The sequence below is a fragment of the Artibeus jamaicensis genome, unplaced genomic scaffold, assembly GCF_021234435.1.
Source record: "Artibeus jamaicensis isolate MK-2021 breed Jamaican fruit bat unplaced genomic scaffold, CSHL_Jam_final contig_956, whole genome shotgun sequence".
NCBI lineage: Eukaryota > Metazoa > Chordata > Mammalia > Chiroptera > Phyllostomidae > Artibeus > Artibeus jamaicensis.
Genome location: NW_026522021.1, coordinates 264,938 through 280,563, shown reverse-complemented (window position 1 = coordinate 280,563; position 15,626 = coordinate 264,938). Strand labels below are relative to the sequence as shown.

General features: G+C 47.7%; 1 protein-coding gene across 1 annotated transcript; it reads right to left on the bottom strand.

Moving 5' to 3' along the window:
• Window positions 1-177: 177 nt before the first annotated feature.
• Window positions 178-15,572, bottom strand: MDH2 (malate dehydrogenase 2). The gene is made up of 9 exons (XM_037139154.2): window positions 15,397-15,572; window positions 7,697-7,865; window positions 5,836-5,919; window positions 5,307-5,416; window positions 4,446-4,571; window positions 3,450-3,527; window positions 2,461-2,560; window positions 1,977-2,128; window positions 178-479 (listed from the first exon to the last, which is right to left on the bottom strand). The coding sequence occupies exons 1-9, from the start codon at window positions 15,460-15,462 to the stop codon at window positions 348-350; spliced, it is 1,017 nt and encodes a 338-aa protein (XP_036995049.2). The 5' UTR covers window positions 15,463-15,572; the 3' UTR covers window positions 178-347.
• Between the last annotated feature and the right edge of the window lie 54 nt (window positions 15,573-15,626).

The window sequence follows — 15,626 nt, the reverse complement described above, 5'->3', positions numbered from 1 at the left end:
GCAGGAGCAGCGACTGGTATTTTAAACCTTCTTAAAGCTACTGGCGAAACCATCTTGCTTCAGTCTAACATTTAAATAACATCTAGTTCTGATTGGTGATGAAAGAGATGCCAGACACTCTGAAGTCAGCTCTAATGGGGCCGAAAGCACAGTATTTATGAAAGATACCTTGAAAAAGAAAATCAAAACCCACTTTTATTGATGCATAAGTAGACCCATGATTTGGAAGGGATGGTAAAGTTAATACAATACTCATCAAAGCAAATTGAAATACAAAGATCGGAAATTCCTTTACAGTGACGTGATGCTGTAATAAGTTAAGGAAACGGACTGCTCACTAACTGCTCTCATTTCATGTTCTTCACAAACTCTTCTCCTTTCTTGATAGAGGCTTTCAGCTCAGGAATGGCCTCAGCTATCATCTTCTCTTCAAAAGAGGAGACTTTGCCAATGCCTAGATTCTTCTCGATGCCCTTTTTCTGAAAGAAGGGAGGCAGAAGAGTTTTACAACAAAGTTAATTTCCATGAATGAGTTTCTTATGGAAAACCCAACTTGAAACTTCACCAGCGCTGCCTAGACTATCTACCCCGTGGCGCTGGGCAGCTGCGGAGGGGCTGCAAGCCCCCAGAGCTCGGGGTCAGTTACTCCTAGGGACCTGCGCTGTCACCTCGCGCATGTCCTGGACAGTGGTTCCCACACCAAGCTGGCTTCCTTATGTATAAAATAAGGGCACTACCTACCTCAAGGGAGGCTGTGAACACATGTGGGTGATTTGGCACACCAAGTACTCAATAATTAGTAGCCCTTGATGTTACTCTCCCTCACATGAACATACTTTTGGGTTCTAGTGTGTTTCCCGAGTTGGTAAAGGATGAAAGAAACATTTTAATACCCACTTGAATCCAATGGGTTTACGTAGGCCGATGTCTGACATCAGGGCAACGATAGTGTCCCTGCCACTGCCCACCTCCTTGAAAGACCCTTCCGGACCCAGGTGGCCTCCTGTGCCCCCTCCCACAGGCCTCAGCGCATCCCGCACACGCCTGTGCTGGACGCATCACCAAATCAGCGTGTTTTAGTGTTAGTCTCTCCACCACGAGGAGGAGCCCCTGAGGCCTGGGCCACGTCTTATTGATCTTTTAACATCTTGGTGTCTGAGGGAAGGGCTTCTGGGTGGACCAGCAAGTCACTAGCAAGTTTCTTTCTGGGAATGAGATGAAGGCCACCACATGTCTGCATGATTTCAGCAGCTGCCCACACCTACGAAATAGAGACCTGGCTTGATGGTTTGTGTGAGTGAGACCTAGGGGTTTGGGCTCACTGAAGACTCGAGAATCAACCAGACCAAACAAAGAGTCCGGCTGAAGCTCAGCAGAACGCCCAGCCGGGATCCGTCCCAGACACCACGAGTTTCAAGGGGACGACCAGCAGCACATTCCCACAAGGAAAACCGGTGGGGCAGGGAGCAAGAAACCAGGACGCCTGAACTGGAAGGAGCACCTGTGCACCACATGCAGACCTCCATGGAGGGGGCTCAGGCTGGCAGGCCTTGGGGTCAGGACGGGAATGGACAAGTACAATAGCTACAGGGAGACTGGTGTGGGGAAGCCTCTTCTTTCAGAGCTGCCCACAGGCTGGCTCTGAGATGGAATGAGGGTCTCATCGGAAAACACACCCGGGCAGCCACTAATGACCAGCTGTCAGACCCCCGGGCAATGCAATTCCTGTGCCGGGAGGTGCCAACCCCACAGTTCCTCCCTGCTCTTAATTCTGTGAAGCGCCCCCACCCTCAGAAACCCAAGCACACAGCAGGCAAATGCGGTGAGGCGCAGTGACCGCAGAGAGGAACTCTGAATTCAACCAGACAGGGCAGAGCAACCAGACAGGTTGCAACTAGATAGGGAAGAGCTCCTGAGTCTCAGAGAGAACTTCTGCTCCTCCTACAGTCAAGAGACCCAGCCTCCAGGATACGTACCCCCAGCAGCAACGGTGTGGAGAAATAGGGACAGTCTGTTTCTTGGGATTTGACAAAGGAACATTCGACAACTCCTTCCTTTCCGTTAATTGCATCCACAAGGGAAAAGACAAACCGGGCTCCAGCGTATGCCATGGACAGGGTGGCAGAGCCTGGGAGGACACGGAGAGGTTAGCCAAGCTAGCACAGAGGCCACAAAATCCAGGTGAGCCTGCCCCGCCCACTGAACAAGCATCTGTCAAAATCTCAGCTTTAGCTGTGAAGACTATGCCAGTATCTCTCATTTCACAAACTCACGAATGGCAGGAATTAGCTCTGCTAACCTCAAGCACCACTCCACTCTACCGAGCAAGCTGAGCTGAACCAACAGGAAACTTAGCAAGCATTTGCTCCTTGCTCAGGCCCTGTAGGCTTCAACTCTTGAACTCTTAACAGTGCCCCTGGCATCAGCACTCCACCCTCAAACTGCCTCCGAAAAACCTACCTGCTCCAGCCTTAGCCTTCACCACCTCGGTGCCGGCCTCCTGGATGCGCCCGGTGAGGGCTGTCAGCTGGTCCTGGGGGAAGTCCACCTTCGGAGTGCACTGCAAGCCAGAGACACAGGGGTCCCGTGAGCAGGTTCTGGCTGTAGGCACCGTGCCCAGCTCCCGCTGTCCTCACCCGACTCCCAGAGGGTCTCTCCTGTCACCATTACATGGGAAACTAAGAGCCTTTCTTTAAAGCAAGAGTAAACTTTGTTGGGAGGTCCCTACTCGTTTTTTAAGAACTTTTTATGTTTTGGACTCATTTTAGACTTAGAAAAAAGCTGTAAAAGCAGTACGAAGATTTCCCTCACCTGCCTCACCCTCATGGTAACACTGTAGGTGACGAACAGGAGACGAGTGTCAGTACATTCATTATTAACTGCACTGCAGACCTTATTTAAACATCACCGATCTTCCCACTGCTGTCCCTCTGCTGCCCTCACCGACAACAGGCTAAGTCATCTCACCGAGCCTACTCTGTCCCTTTCTAACAGTTCCTCAGCCCTTGTCTTTTGTGACACTTGTCAGGAGCACTCTCGTTCTGCAGAAGCCCATCAGGTGGGATCTGTAAGGCGTTCCCGCGGGATTTTCTTGTAAGGTCACGTAGCTGTGGCAGAAACACCAGATACTGTGTGTCCTTCTCAGTGCACTACGCTCGGGGGCGGCAACCCTGACTGGACGCGTCGTCTTCCCCGCCGGGCTCGTCTTGTCTCAGCGCCTCCGGACTACACTCACCGCACTCAGCTGTGGGCTCCTGAAACACGGGCCCCTGGCCAGGCCCCACACCCCAGGCACCCCAGACGACTGGGGCAGGGCTGTACCTGCAGCAGGAATCCTTTCAGAATACACAGACGGGTAGAACTTTGTCCGCCTGTCCAGAGTGCCTCCCAGTGGAACCTCTCAAAGGCGGTCACGCGATTAAGGCTTCCTGGCAAGGGCGCACACCCACCTGGGAGATCAGAGGGATGATGGTCTTCCCAGCGTGGCCTCCAATGACAGGGACGTTGACTCGAGCTGGATCCAAACTCTGGTCAACAAAGTGGGAAGCCTGATTAATTGTTTTTCTTTTTAAAAAAGATTTCATTTATTTATTTATTTTTAGACAGAGGGGAAAGGAGGGAGAAAGAAAGAGAAATATTAATGTGTGGTTGCCTGGTGCACAGGGGAGTAAAGTCAAGGCCAACTGTCCTGTGGGTGCACTTCTCACTAAACTGTGTACAATGTCAGCTACTTTAGAGAGGCAGCCCTCATCTGCAAAAATCAGGAAAAAAATGACCTCAAGTTCAAGGAGACTTTTTGGGGCCAAAGTAAGTGGTTCTGCTGGATTCACAACGAAAAAGATGAGACAGTGCGTTATGAGTGGCACCGAGGACCTCAAACCTAGTGCTGGTGCCAAACCCAGTTCAGGATGAGCCCCGAAGGTCCATCCTGCAGCCTAAGCAGGAGCAGACAACTGGCAAGATCGGACCTCCCCGAGGCACGCTACCACGGGTAACCCAACAAAGGGAGCCAGAACTACAGCCTAGGGATGGCAATTCCGAATGCTTAGGATTTGTCTAATAATTTATCTAACGATTAGCAGGTAATTCCTGTTAATACTAGTTTCCAGAGGCAATGACCTTGGAGAGCATAGCTGAGTCCAGGCAATGAGAAACCCAGAGAAAGACCAAACCCTGGATGCATCAGGGAGAAGTAAGAGAGGAGCAGGTGAGTCAAGCCTGAGTCTGGCTGGTTCAAGCCTGCACAGGTCTGCTTTTTAGATGTCGCTCCCCAAAATGTGGGAGCTACTTCCCACCAAGAGAGCAAGCCATTAAAAACATTTAAAACTCCCAAGTTCTAAGTGACCTGTGGGTACCCTGGTATCTTCTATGCCAATATGTGAGCCAAGGATGGCCCAGAGAAGTTCAGAAAAGGGAGCGCAAGAGATACCCGATGTGGCTCTTACCTTCAGTTCTGCGACGAAAGTGTTGGCTCTGACAACATCCAGGGTTGTGACCCCAAAGATCTTATTGGGATTGTACACTCCATGTTTCTTGAAAACTTCACTTGTGATGGGGATGGTGGAGTTAACCTAATAAATCCAAGAGAGAGGCATAATTTGCCCTGAGTTCTGAGAGCACAGCCAGGGAAGCGACAGGACAGGCCACAGCAGGCGGCCCCTGCTCAGCAGAGTGCTTCTTCCCCTCCACGTACACAAAGGAACCGGGGTTCGGACTGCAGTGGGTGCTCTTCCCTTCGCGGCCTCTGAGTCCACAGTTCAACGTGCATGAGACCCTTGAACTATCAACTTAAAAATGTGACGATGGCTCCACAGGGTATTGTCGCTCTAGCTAGAACTTACACCTGACCAGCTACTCCTAACAAAACACAGCACAGCACAGGGCTAAATGCTCGGAGGGAGGGCGCAGGGTGCAGTCCCAGCCCTGTCACTCCGCATGGTAACCCCGGGCAAACTACGTCAACTCCCTGGGGCTTGGGGCCTTTATCTGTAAATGAGGGAATGCTAGGGAACCAGGAACTGCAAACCCTGGGTGCAGCACAACAAAAGCCCACAAGCTACCAAACCGTGGCTGGATTTTCCAGATGGAGAAACTAAGGTTCAGAAAAGGGAAGTGATTTGCCCAAAGGCATACAGTTGGTTGACAGAAAAACCAGGTTAAAACTCAGTCCCTGCCAGAAGGCACCCTTAAGGAACAGATGTAGTTCACCTAACTTCCCACTTCGGTGTGTGAGTCTGAGTACACCCCCATGACGTCAGGACACCTTCGCGGACTGTGAGCTCTTGCACAGTGCCAGTGGTACCTACCGGATTTGAGATGACACAGATCATGGCCTCCGGGCAGTGCTGGGCACAGGCAGCAGTCAGGGTGGCCACGATTGTGGCATTGGTGTTGAACAGGTCATCCCGTGTCATACCTGAGAATAACCCAATCCAAGATGGTCACAAAGTACGAGGAGAAACTTCCTATGTGCCAAGTGCTGTGTGTTGGCTGTCACAGGAAATTAAAAAATGAAACAGGGTTTCTGTTCATCTGTCTTGCAGGGAAAATAGCCCAGTGTGACAAGTGCCAAAACAGAGATGTGCGGTGGTGGGGTCTGGGGAGGGGAATCAGGAAGGATTCCCAAGCGCTATGGTAAGGGTCAGGGTTAGGGAGGCAGGTGGAAGAAAAGGCATTCCGGGCAGGGTGAGACCTGGAGGTCTTTATGCTGCAGGCAATGGAGAACTTTCGAAATTTTTCCTGCAGCAGAGAGATCTGACTAGCTCCATTTTTCATGGAAAACTACTTCCTCACCCGACCTGCAGGGAGCTGCCCGGGAGGCTGTCGAGCACACACCTGGTTTTCTTGGGACTCCGGCTGGAATAACTACCAAATCACAACCTTTCAGGCAGTCTGGCAGCTGCTCAGGTCCGAGGTAGCCTAGAAAAACACCCACGAGAGCAATCTTACCGTTTGTGACCTAGAGGGACTAGCACACCTGTGGGGACAGAACCTGAAGGACGGCCCCACCTGCATCGTGACCGCTGGCCACAGGAAAGGCTGGCAGGCCCACTTGTGATGTGCTTGCTTTCCCTTGAGCGCTGCCGCCCTGTGAATCTGACACTTCTGGCTGGCAGCAACGCCCCCTTCACTCCACTTTCCTCCAGCCTCCATTTGCTGGGGCCCCAGATTCAGAATGGATTAACCCTCCCGGATGGTGGAAAACCAAACCAACTAGGCCGCTTATGTTCACTCACTAGCGCCTTCTTGGCTCCCAGTTAGAAGAGCTGCTTATTCTATGTCCTGATCTTCCTAACAAGAACTCCATCTCGGGTCAGCCCAGAAGGCACACTGAAGGCCATGAAAAAAGCCCCTTGTGCTGATAAACAAGCACTCTACTTATTAGCACTTATTCTGCTTATCCTAGCATCTAAGGGAAATAAGGTCTACTTTTAAGGATTTTGGGGACATTTGCTCCAATGACCAAATCTGCTTTGATTTTGACTGTTTCCTTATTTGCGAGAGCTTGAAGAAAATCAAGTCTACAACACAAAAACAAATGAGCAAACAAATTCAGAGTGACTACAAAAGGCTCATAAACAAATGAGTGTTGTTTACCCCTTTTTGGACAGTAATTACATACTTTATAGTAAAAACCTTAAACTAGTCATACTTACTAATTCTACTTTTAAGCCTCTAAGAAATAAAATATAATAAAGTTGAGGATGTTTGCCTTGACCGGTGTGCTCAGTGGGTTGGGTGCTGTCCTGCAAAGCGAAAGGCCGCTGGTTCAATTCCCATATCAATGTTTCTCTCCCTCTCTTTACTTCTCCACCTCCTCCTCTCTCTAAAAATAAATAAAGCCCTCACTGGTGTGGCCCAGTGGATTGGGTGTCGTCTCACAAACCAAAAGGTCACCGGTTGATTCCTGGTCAGGGCACAAGCCTGGGTTGCTGGCCAGGTCCCCGGTTAGGGCAACCAGTCGTTTCTCTCGTACGTTGATGTTTCTTTCCCTCTCTCCCCGACTTCCCCTCTCTCTACTAAAAATAAGTAAAAATAAAAATCTTTATAAATGAAATCTTAAAAAAAGATGAGAATGTTTACCATAACTTATATATTTATAGTAGAAAAAAATAGGAAAGAGCCCAATGGTCCATAGCACAGGAATAACACTAAGTAAGTGATAAATTTTAGTGCTGCTTCAAAACTGATTTCATCAAGACTCGGTGAGATGAGAAATGTTGCTAAGGTGCAAAGGTAAAACAAGCAGGATATATATAAATTATATGCAATCACGAATTACCTTTTGGGTAACATACCTACATTTCCCAAACAGGAAAGCAGACTTTCCTAAGGTGGCCATGCTCTGGGGAAGCTGGCAAGGGAAGGTGGCCTGCAATGACCAGGAACAGCGTTTCTTACTGCCCTAAGTCCCTCCCTGCGGGAGGTTCCCCAACTCCATCATGTTACTTTTCAAGTTAGGAAAAATTTCAAAAGGGAAGATCAGACCACTTTTATTTTTCTGAAAGGCACTATTATTTAAATTTTTATAGATGAGTCCAAAAAGGCGTGATCACTTGTGAAAGTTAACTCTAAACCGAACGCAGAAATCCCATCTCCGAGCATCTAGTTTCTTCCAAGGATCTTACTGCAAACTTGGACCTTGGTCTGCTGGAGAGAAGAGGTGTAAACGCTCCAGGGCCAGTGTGCCCATTACCTTTCACAGTCGCTCGGGTCTCAATGTGGCTCAGATCTGCAGCCACTCCGGGTGTGTGAGCAATATCGTAGAGGGTCAGGCGGCTCACCAAAGGGCTGTTCTTCAGGAGAAGCGAAAGGGGCTGCCCGATTCCTCCGGAAGCCCCGAGCACAGCTACTTTTGCATTGTTCTAAAAACAGGCAGAGAGGAAGAACGCTTAGGAAGGAATCAGCACTAAATGGATTCACATTAAAAGAATATACCTCTAGTACATTACTGCACTGGCTTCTTTTTTTAAAAAAAATTATTTATTTGTTAATTTTTAGAGAGCAGGGGGAGAGACATGTCAATATGTTGTTCCACTTACTTATGCAATTCATTGGATATTTCTTGTGTGCACCCTGACCAGAGGCGGAACCCATGACCTTGGTGTATCAGGATGCCGCCCTAACCAACTGAGCTGCCTAGCCAGGGCTGCACCGTCATCCTTTACTGCACAGGTGCCAAAGGGAGACACAACTGTACTTTCGCCGGTCCATAGATCCCATTTCCTTGTGAAGTGTCAGGCTTGCCTCAGGAAAACTCATGTCTATAAAGGTTGTGATAGGGTCCTACTTCACATACCCTCTGAAAGATGAGTAAGCTTTACTCTTTCAGGAAGCTGGACTGGTAACAGTAGCCTTACTTTCAATCCGCAGCTTTAATGATGATAACCACTTATTGAGCACCTACCAATGGGCTAGTCAGCACACGTGTGGCTGCAGGAATGAAGACCCCTGCTGGTTCTAGTGGGGACGAGTAAAGAGATGTGCCAGAAGCTAAGGGACAAGACCTACTGGTATGAACTGTGTGCAGGAGGGGTGTAGGGTGGGATGGCAATCAGCTATGTGGGGAAGAAGGATCAGGGAAGATTGCAGCACCATCTTGGCGGAAGCCTAAGGCAGGCTTAAGAGGGATGTGTGGATTTAAAAAGCTCCTTTTTCTATCAGGTGAGACAGACTGCAGTCTCAGACTCCCTACCCACATCAGTTCCCAGACTTTGGTGTGTACCAGAATTATGGGCTGAGCTTAGAAACAAATGAAAACGAAACGAAACGAAACGAAACGAAACGAAACGAAACGAAACTAAACGAAACAAAAACAGAGAAACAAAAAGAACAGAGGGCCAGTCTCTATAGGATCTGGTTTAGGACTTTACATTGCTATCAAGTTTCTCCAAGTGATTCTGACACCCACCGAGGTCTGAAAATTACTTTTGCTCCCCACCAAGCTGAGCAGAACAAGCAGCAGTTGGCCCTGGCACATCAAGAACAGTTTAAAAAGTGATAGTTTAGTAGTGGGGGGCAGGCTTCCAAAGAAGCTAGACTGCCTCATTAACACCTGGAAGGCCAGAGTAAACGCATTTGTATCACTTTATTATCAGCTTACTGGAACTGAAGTCCTGTGTATTACCCAACTTCCAACAATTGCTCCAGAGCTACTAGATCTAGTAACTGGTCATCACCTAATTGCATTTATTAAACTAAACAAACAAACAAACAAACAAACAGCTTTATTGAGATGTTATTTCCCTACATAGTTCACTCATTTAAAATGTACAATCCAATGGTTTTAGCAAAGTCAGAGTTATACAACCATTACCCTTTACAAAGAACCCTCATACCCAATGTCTTACTTCCCATTTCCCTATAACCACTGGCAACCACTCACCTACTTTTGTCCCTCTGGATTTGCCTTTGCCTATGCTGGATGTTTCACGTATGAATGGCATCTTGTAACATGCGGCCTTTTGTGTTGGCTTCTTTTACTGACCATAATGTTTCCAAGGTTTATCCACACTGTAGCACATATTGGTACCCCATTTCTTTTTTCAAAAAAGATTTATTTTTATTTATGCACAGAGAGGAAGGGAGGGAGGAGAGAAATGTCAATGTGTGTGGTTGTCTCTTGTGTGACCCCACTAGGGATGGACCTGGCCGCACGTCCTGCAACCCAGGCATGTGCCCTAGACTGGGAATCAAATCAGCGACCCTTTGGTTTGCAGGCCAGCACTCAATCCACTGAGCCACACCAGCCAGGGCCCATTTTTTTTATGGCTGAATAATATTCATCATATGGATATGCCTGCCACATTTTGTCTAGCCATTCATCAGTTGGACAATTGGGTAGTTTCTACCTTTGGCTATAATCAATAGCACTGCTTCGAATATGCATGTGTAAGTTTTTGTGTAGACATGCTTTTAATTCTCTTGGGTACACACCAAGGAGTGGGGCTGATGAGTCATGTGGCGACTCCATGCTTAATCTTTTTAGAGACTGATTTTCCAAAGTGGCTGATCCATTAAGGCTCATTAAATTTAACATGCACCAAATTTCTATGTGCCAAGTGCCAGACTGGCTTCCTAGAGTCAGTAAGACCTGCAAAGTGAAAGACAGGGAAACTTAAATGGCACCTAGTCTGACAAGTGCCATGGAGGAAGAGCTGCAGCACAAAAGGGAGAAAAAACTGTTGGAAGGGTTTCTGAAGGTAGGTAGTTTACCAGGTAGATACCAGTGGTGTGGCGGGGTGCGGGGGGTGGGGGGAGACATGGAGCATGGCCCACTCATGGGAAGCAGTCCCAGCAGTTCTTTACGACTTGAGCACCGTTGGATACACATGGAGAAAGGAAGAGGCAGGGCCAAGCACAGAATATCTAAGTCCTGTAAGCAACGGGGAACCACTGAAGGGCCTCACAAGCTGGGAAGAACATGACCAGATCAGTATCAGAAAGCTGTGAGGCAGAGCGAAGATGGAGTGGAAATGTACGAGAATGGAAGCAAGGACACTACTATGATAGTCTAAGAGTGACCGAAGGGTGGAATAAATGCAGCAGCAAGGGTGGGTGGGTTATGAGTGACTTGAGGAATAGTAGCAATAGATTTAAGTTACCCCCTACCTTTCTTCATTCATCTAAATGGTGAGTAGAGGGAGGAATCTGGGGTGACGACTTTCTGGCTGGAGTGGACAGCACTGTCTTTACACATGGAGGGAACTGAGGAGGGATAAGGGGTTTGGGAGAAAGGATAATGCATTGCTTGCATGTTGAGTTTGGACCACCTGAAACATCCAGACACATACATGTGGCTGGTAGGTCCCCAGACAAAGGGCTTGGTCTGGAGGCCATAGTATCTGTCCCGGGATTTACAGAAGCCATGGACGGGGCACAAAAGGGAACAGAGTGAGAAGAGCAGTAAGAACACCAGCACGTAAGGAGTGGGAGGAAGAATCTATGAAGGATGATGAACTGATACTTAAGGCCACCCCCACCCCAGAAATTTTTAACAACCAATTCCATGCCTGCTTCTTGGTGATCTTTCCTATGAAGGGCAGAATTTATTACAAAGAAATACCCTGCCCCAAACTCAAGCCATCCAGCTACCTCATTTATTGGGAACACTGGAGATAAAGTGGTGACAGCTGGCCATTTATCGGGGTCTGCTCTGTGGCAGGCATTGAACTTAGTCTTTCCTCATGTAATTCTTACAACTCTATTAAGCAATATCAACAGACTCATTTTACAGATGAGGAACTGAAGCACAGAGGTTGTAAAATACCCAGACTCACAAAGATAGCAAGTGATGAAGCTCAGATACAAGCCAAACATAGGCAATTTGAGACTTGACTTTGGTTGTCTTAAAAAGAGTCTTAAAGAAAATAGTCCTGGCTGGTGTAGCTCAGTGGATTGAGCATGAGCCTGGGAACCAAATGACCGCGGTTCGATTCCCAGTCAAGGGCACATGCCTGGGTTACAGGCCAGTTCGCAGCAGGGGACACACAAGAGGCAACCATACATTGATATTTCTCTCCCTCTCTCCTTCTCTTCCCCTCTAAAGATGAATAAAATCTTCAAAAAAATAAAATATTTAAAAAACACAAAAAGACAGTTTTAAAAAGAAATCTTAAAGAAAATAGATATAAGTCCTGCCCTGGAGCTCATTTCCATTGTTCAAAAGACATTCTGGTCTCATTCGTGGCCTTAAAATTCCAGCCGATCTCAATGATGTTGTTTCTAATCTGAAGTCAAATGAGAAGGGAGCCTACTCCTGACTGGCAGGCAGGCAGGCAGCAGTCAGAAGTTAGGAGATAAACTGAGAAAGGACGGCAGGGGCAAGAATGCAAAGAACTGTGTGTGGCCATCTAGTGCGGCCGTCTACTCTGGGTCCTCACACTGCTGCTGCACACTACTCTACAGCAACTGGTGTTGGTAGGACCGTGCTTCCATCGCCAGAAACAAAAATCAAACCAAACAAGCCCCAAACCAAAACAACCCCGCACAATGCAATCTGTTAAGTGAAAACTCTAAAAGCATATAATTTCAACTAAGATTTGAAATGATTTTTTAAAAGATTTTATTTATTTATCTTTAGAGAGGAAGGGAAGGAGAGAAGGAGAGAAATATCAATGTATGGTTGCCTCTCGTAAGTCCCCTGCTGGGAACTGGCCTGCAACCCAGGCATGTGCCCTGACTGGGAATCGAACTGCGATGGTGTGCTTCGCAGGCCCATGCTCAATCCACTGAGCTACACCAGCCAGGGCCTGAAATTATTTTTTAAGTTGATGCTTTAAAGATGAACCCTGGAACTTCACTAGCCAGATCAACTCAGAACCCAATCTGGTAACCATACCCACTTTCAGATCTTCAATTACCTGTCCCATATCTTTTCCCTAATCCCAGGGATTCCCAAATTCCAATTCCACATTCCCAGCTGCTTAAGGCATTCCACTGATCCCACAAACCCAACTGTCCAGATAAATTTATCCTCTCTACCTCTCCCATCTCCAATGGCACTTGTGTTCTTCCCAACTCAAAACTTTGGAACCAGCTTCTGCCTCTTCCCTTATTAGAGACACTCAGGACATGAAGGACTCAGCATCTCAGTACTTCCCATGCTCTAACTTGGTCATCGGCACCACCTCCAAACCAACCTTCATAAAATTCAAAGTTTTAACCATTTCCTTGCTTCTGAAGTTCCTCATGCCCGAATTACTCAGCATGGCTTCCAAGGCTGACTAGGGCAATGGTTCTAACATGAGGGCTTAACACAATTCCACTGGGGTGCAGGATGAAAATGTTAAAGTCATGTTATTTTTATCTGATAAAGAATTAAACTCTACCAAGAAACAGACTGACACGATGCCCTTAGTAGGGTCCTTAGCCAATCAGTCCCATATGATACACAAGATGAATATGGGGGGCGGGGGGGGGGGCGCAGATGATCTCCTCCCTTGTGCTGCTGTTTTCAGTGTGCTGAGGTGATGTTACTGTCTGTACATAACAGAATTTCATCACCTTAGTTAGCACTTATAAAAACACATCCCTTTAGTGGTGGAAGCTTTACAATGAAGAAAGAATCTTTGGCACTGCAGATGTTAGCTCACGATCTCTGGAAAAGATCTGTCTCCAAACTCAGTAACCTCTTCTAAGTTGAGAAGTGGTTGTCAACAGCACACTGCTTAGCAACTGTTTTGAAAATGGACATGGAGGAACACTTCTTTCATTTACACTTTTGCTTTTTAAAGTTTGTTAGTTTTTAAGTTTCTATTTTTTGTTTGTTATAACATACATGGTCTGTCCAGAAAAAGTCCAGCCACTGTTAATATAATGAAAACAGTTTACATGACATCAATGTAACCTGGCAGCTAATGAGAGAGAGGACTGGAATGTGCATGTGTGAACACTGACAACTTCACTGTACTAGTCACTGGGGGCAGTAGACTCTGTTGAGTGTTCCGTGTGGCCGTCGCATTCAAAATGACTGAGCAAGCAGAGCCGTGCATCTGCATCAAATTTTGCATTAAGGTTGAACATTCACTCCTTATGCAGAAACTATTCCAATGATTCAGAAGGCCACATCTATGGGCAACTGGTGATTGACAGCTTCATCACGACCACACACCCACTCATGCATCAGATCTCAGGAAGAGGTTTTTGGTGAAACATCAAATCACCCAGGTGACTTGGCACCCCCTACAGCCCAGATTTGGCCCCCTGCAATTTCTAGCTTTTCCCAAAACTAAAATCACCTTTGAAAGGGAAGAGATTTCAGACCATCGATGAGATTCAGGCAGGTGATGGCAACTGGGAGAACTGGGTGAGGTCCTAAGGTGCCTACTTTGAAGGGGACTGAGGCATCACTGTCCTGTGTACAATTTTTTTTTTTTGTATCTTCTTCAATAAATGTCCTTGCTCCTCATATTACATGGCTGGATACCTTCTGGACAGACCTCGATTGCACTAGTACGTATTTGTAGCAATACATATATTGAGGCTGCTGTGTTCAACCCATCTGTACTCTAAAGGATACAGGATGTGAAGTCTCTAGCCAATATAACATTTGGCCGATGCTTACCTTTCGGACACTCTACTTTCTCAACATCTCTCCTTGTATGTGTAATAGGCATTTTAAACTCAACATATCTAAAACAGAGCTCCTGATACCCTCTGCCTGCCCCAAACCACTCTCTTCCAGCAGTCTTTTCCCCATCTCAGCAAACACCAAATGCTTCGTGTCCCCCACGCTGCTCCTTCTCTCAGGACCCCTCACCAAATTGTCCGTCAGCAAATCCCGCTGTCTTACCTTTGGCCAGCTCCTCCTGCCACTCCTCAGCATCAATCTTCATCACCCCTACTTGCCTTAAGTTTACTAAGTTTTGGCTTATCTCAAGCGCCACTTCTTATTCATCTTGATATCCCCTGCAACACCCAGCCCCGCTCTTGGCAAGCACAGACAATATATTTTCCAAATGAATCAAACTCACAGAAGAATGATCTGAAGGACAAACTAAATAAGAAATTCGGAATCTCCTTTAATAATCAAATCCCTTTTGGGTGTGGCAATGTGGGTGTGGCAATGTGGGTGTCTCCTGGATTCTGATTTTTGTTGTATCAGAATTGCCTGGGGCACCTGGTAAAAAAACAGAGGCTCAGGTCCTACCCTTCTTCAATGAATCTGAGCCTCTGATCTTTATGAGCTTTCAGGGGATTCTGCCACACACCAGAGTTTGAGAACCCCTGTCCTAGAAGAAATAGCTAAAAATAGTTTAAGGCTTTAGTAGTCCCAGGTCAAGTATTGGCCTGTTACAACACCTGGAGGGAGGTTAGGCCCAGTACATCACAGCATAGGATCCTTTAGAAAGGCCTTAAAATGAAGCAGTCTTCAGGTTCTTAAAGGTAAGCTTGCTGATCCAAAAGCCATTGACAGTGGTCAGGAGAGCTGAATTTTAATCCTCTAGCCAAATAACCGTGTAACCGCGGACTAGTCCTCTACCCTCAGTACCACGTCTGCCTGTACTATGGAGTTAGAAATTACACTTTATTTGCATAATGCAAGAAGAGCAAGGTTATTTACTCAAAGTTGTATAAAAACATAAATAACTTTTGGCCTCAGAGCCCTGGCTTCTCAATCCTGAAGGTTGCAGTGCAAGAACAGACCTTCCGCAGAACCCGGGGATTAGCTAGGGAATGGGAGAAGTGCGCCAGTTCTGGAATTGGGCTAACTCTCCCCTCTCTCCTGCGCTTCCCGCCTGGTATGAGGGCCAGCCTAGGGTGTCACAGCTGCCGGCCCGTACCCGGCGGCCCTGTGGAGCAGGCTGGACCGGGGTCCGGGCAGCTCGCGGGCCACAAACGCATGTGCCCCAGGCTGGGGGCTTCTGCCTGCAGCTAGCTCCTCGTGGGACTTACCTGGGCCGAGGTGCTGAAGCTGCGGCGGAAAGCGGCGCCGGCAGGGCGGGCGAGGGCGGAGAGCATGGCTGGGGCAGGTAGGGGGCAGACCAGCAAGTGAAGGAGCTGGCAGCAAGCAAGTGACTCCAACGACCTCCACACCGCTCCCGGCCTTCTGGCTCCGCTCCGCCTAGCCTCGCGAGAGGACCCAACTTCCGGCCCCGCCCCACCTCCCAGATCTCGCGGGGTCA

Coding starts and splice junctions, on each gene's coding strand:
- MDH2 (XM_037139154.2), bottom strand. CDS start 15,462: ATGCTCTCCGCCCTCGCCCGCCCTGCCGGCGCCGCTTTCCGCCGCAGC. Junction 4,572..5,306: donor TCTGTGTCATCTCAAATCCG/GTAGGTACCACT, acceptor TGGATTTATTAG/GTTAACTCCACCATCCCCAT. Junction 3,528..4,445: donor CTTTCGTCGCAGAACTGAAG/GTAAGAGCCACA, acceptor TTTGTTGACCAG/AGTTTGGATCCAGCTCGAGT.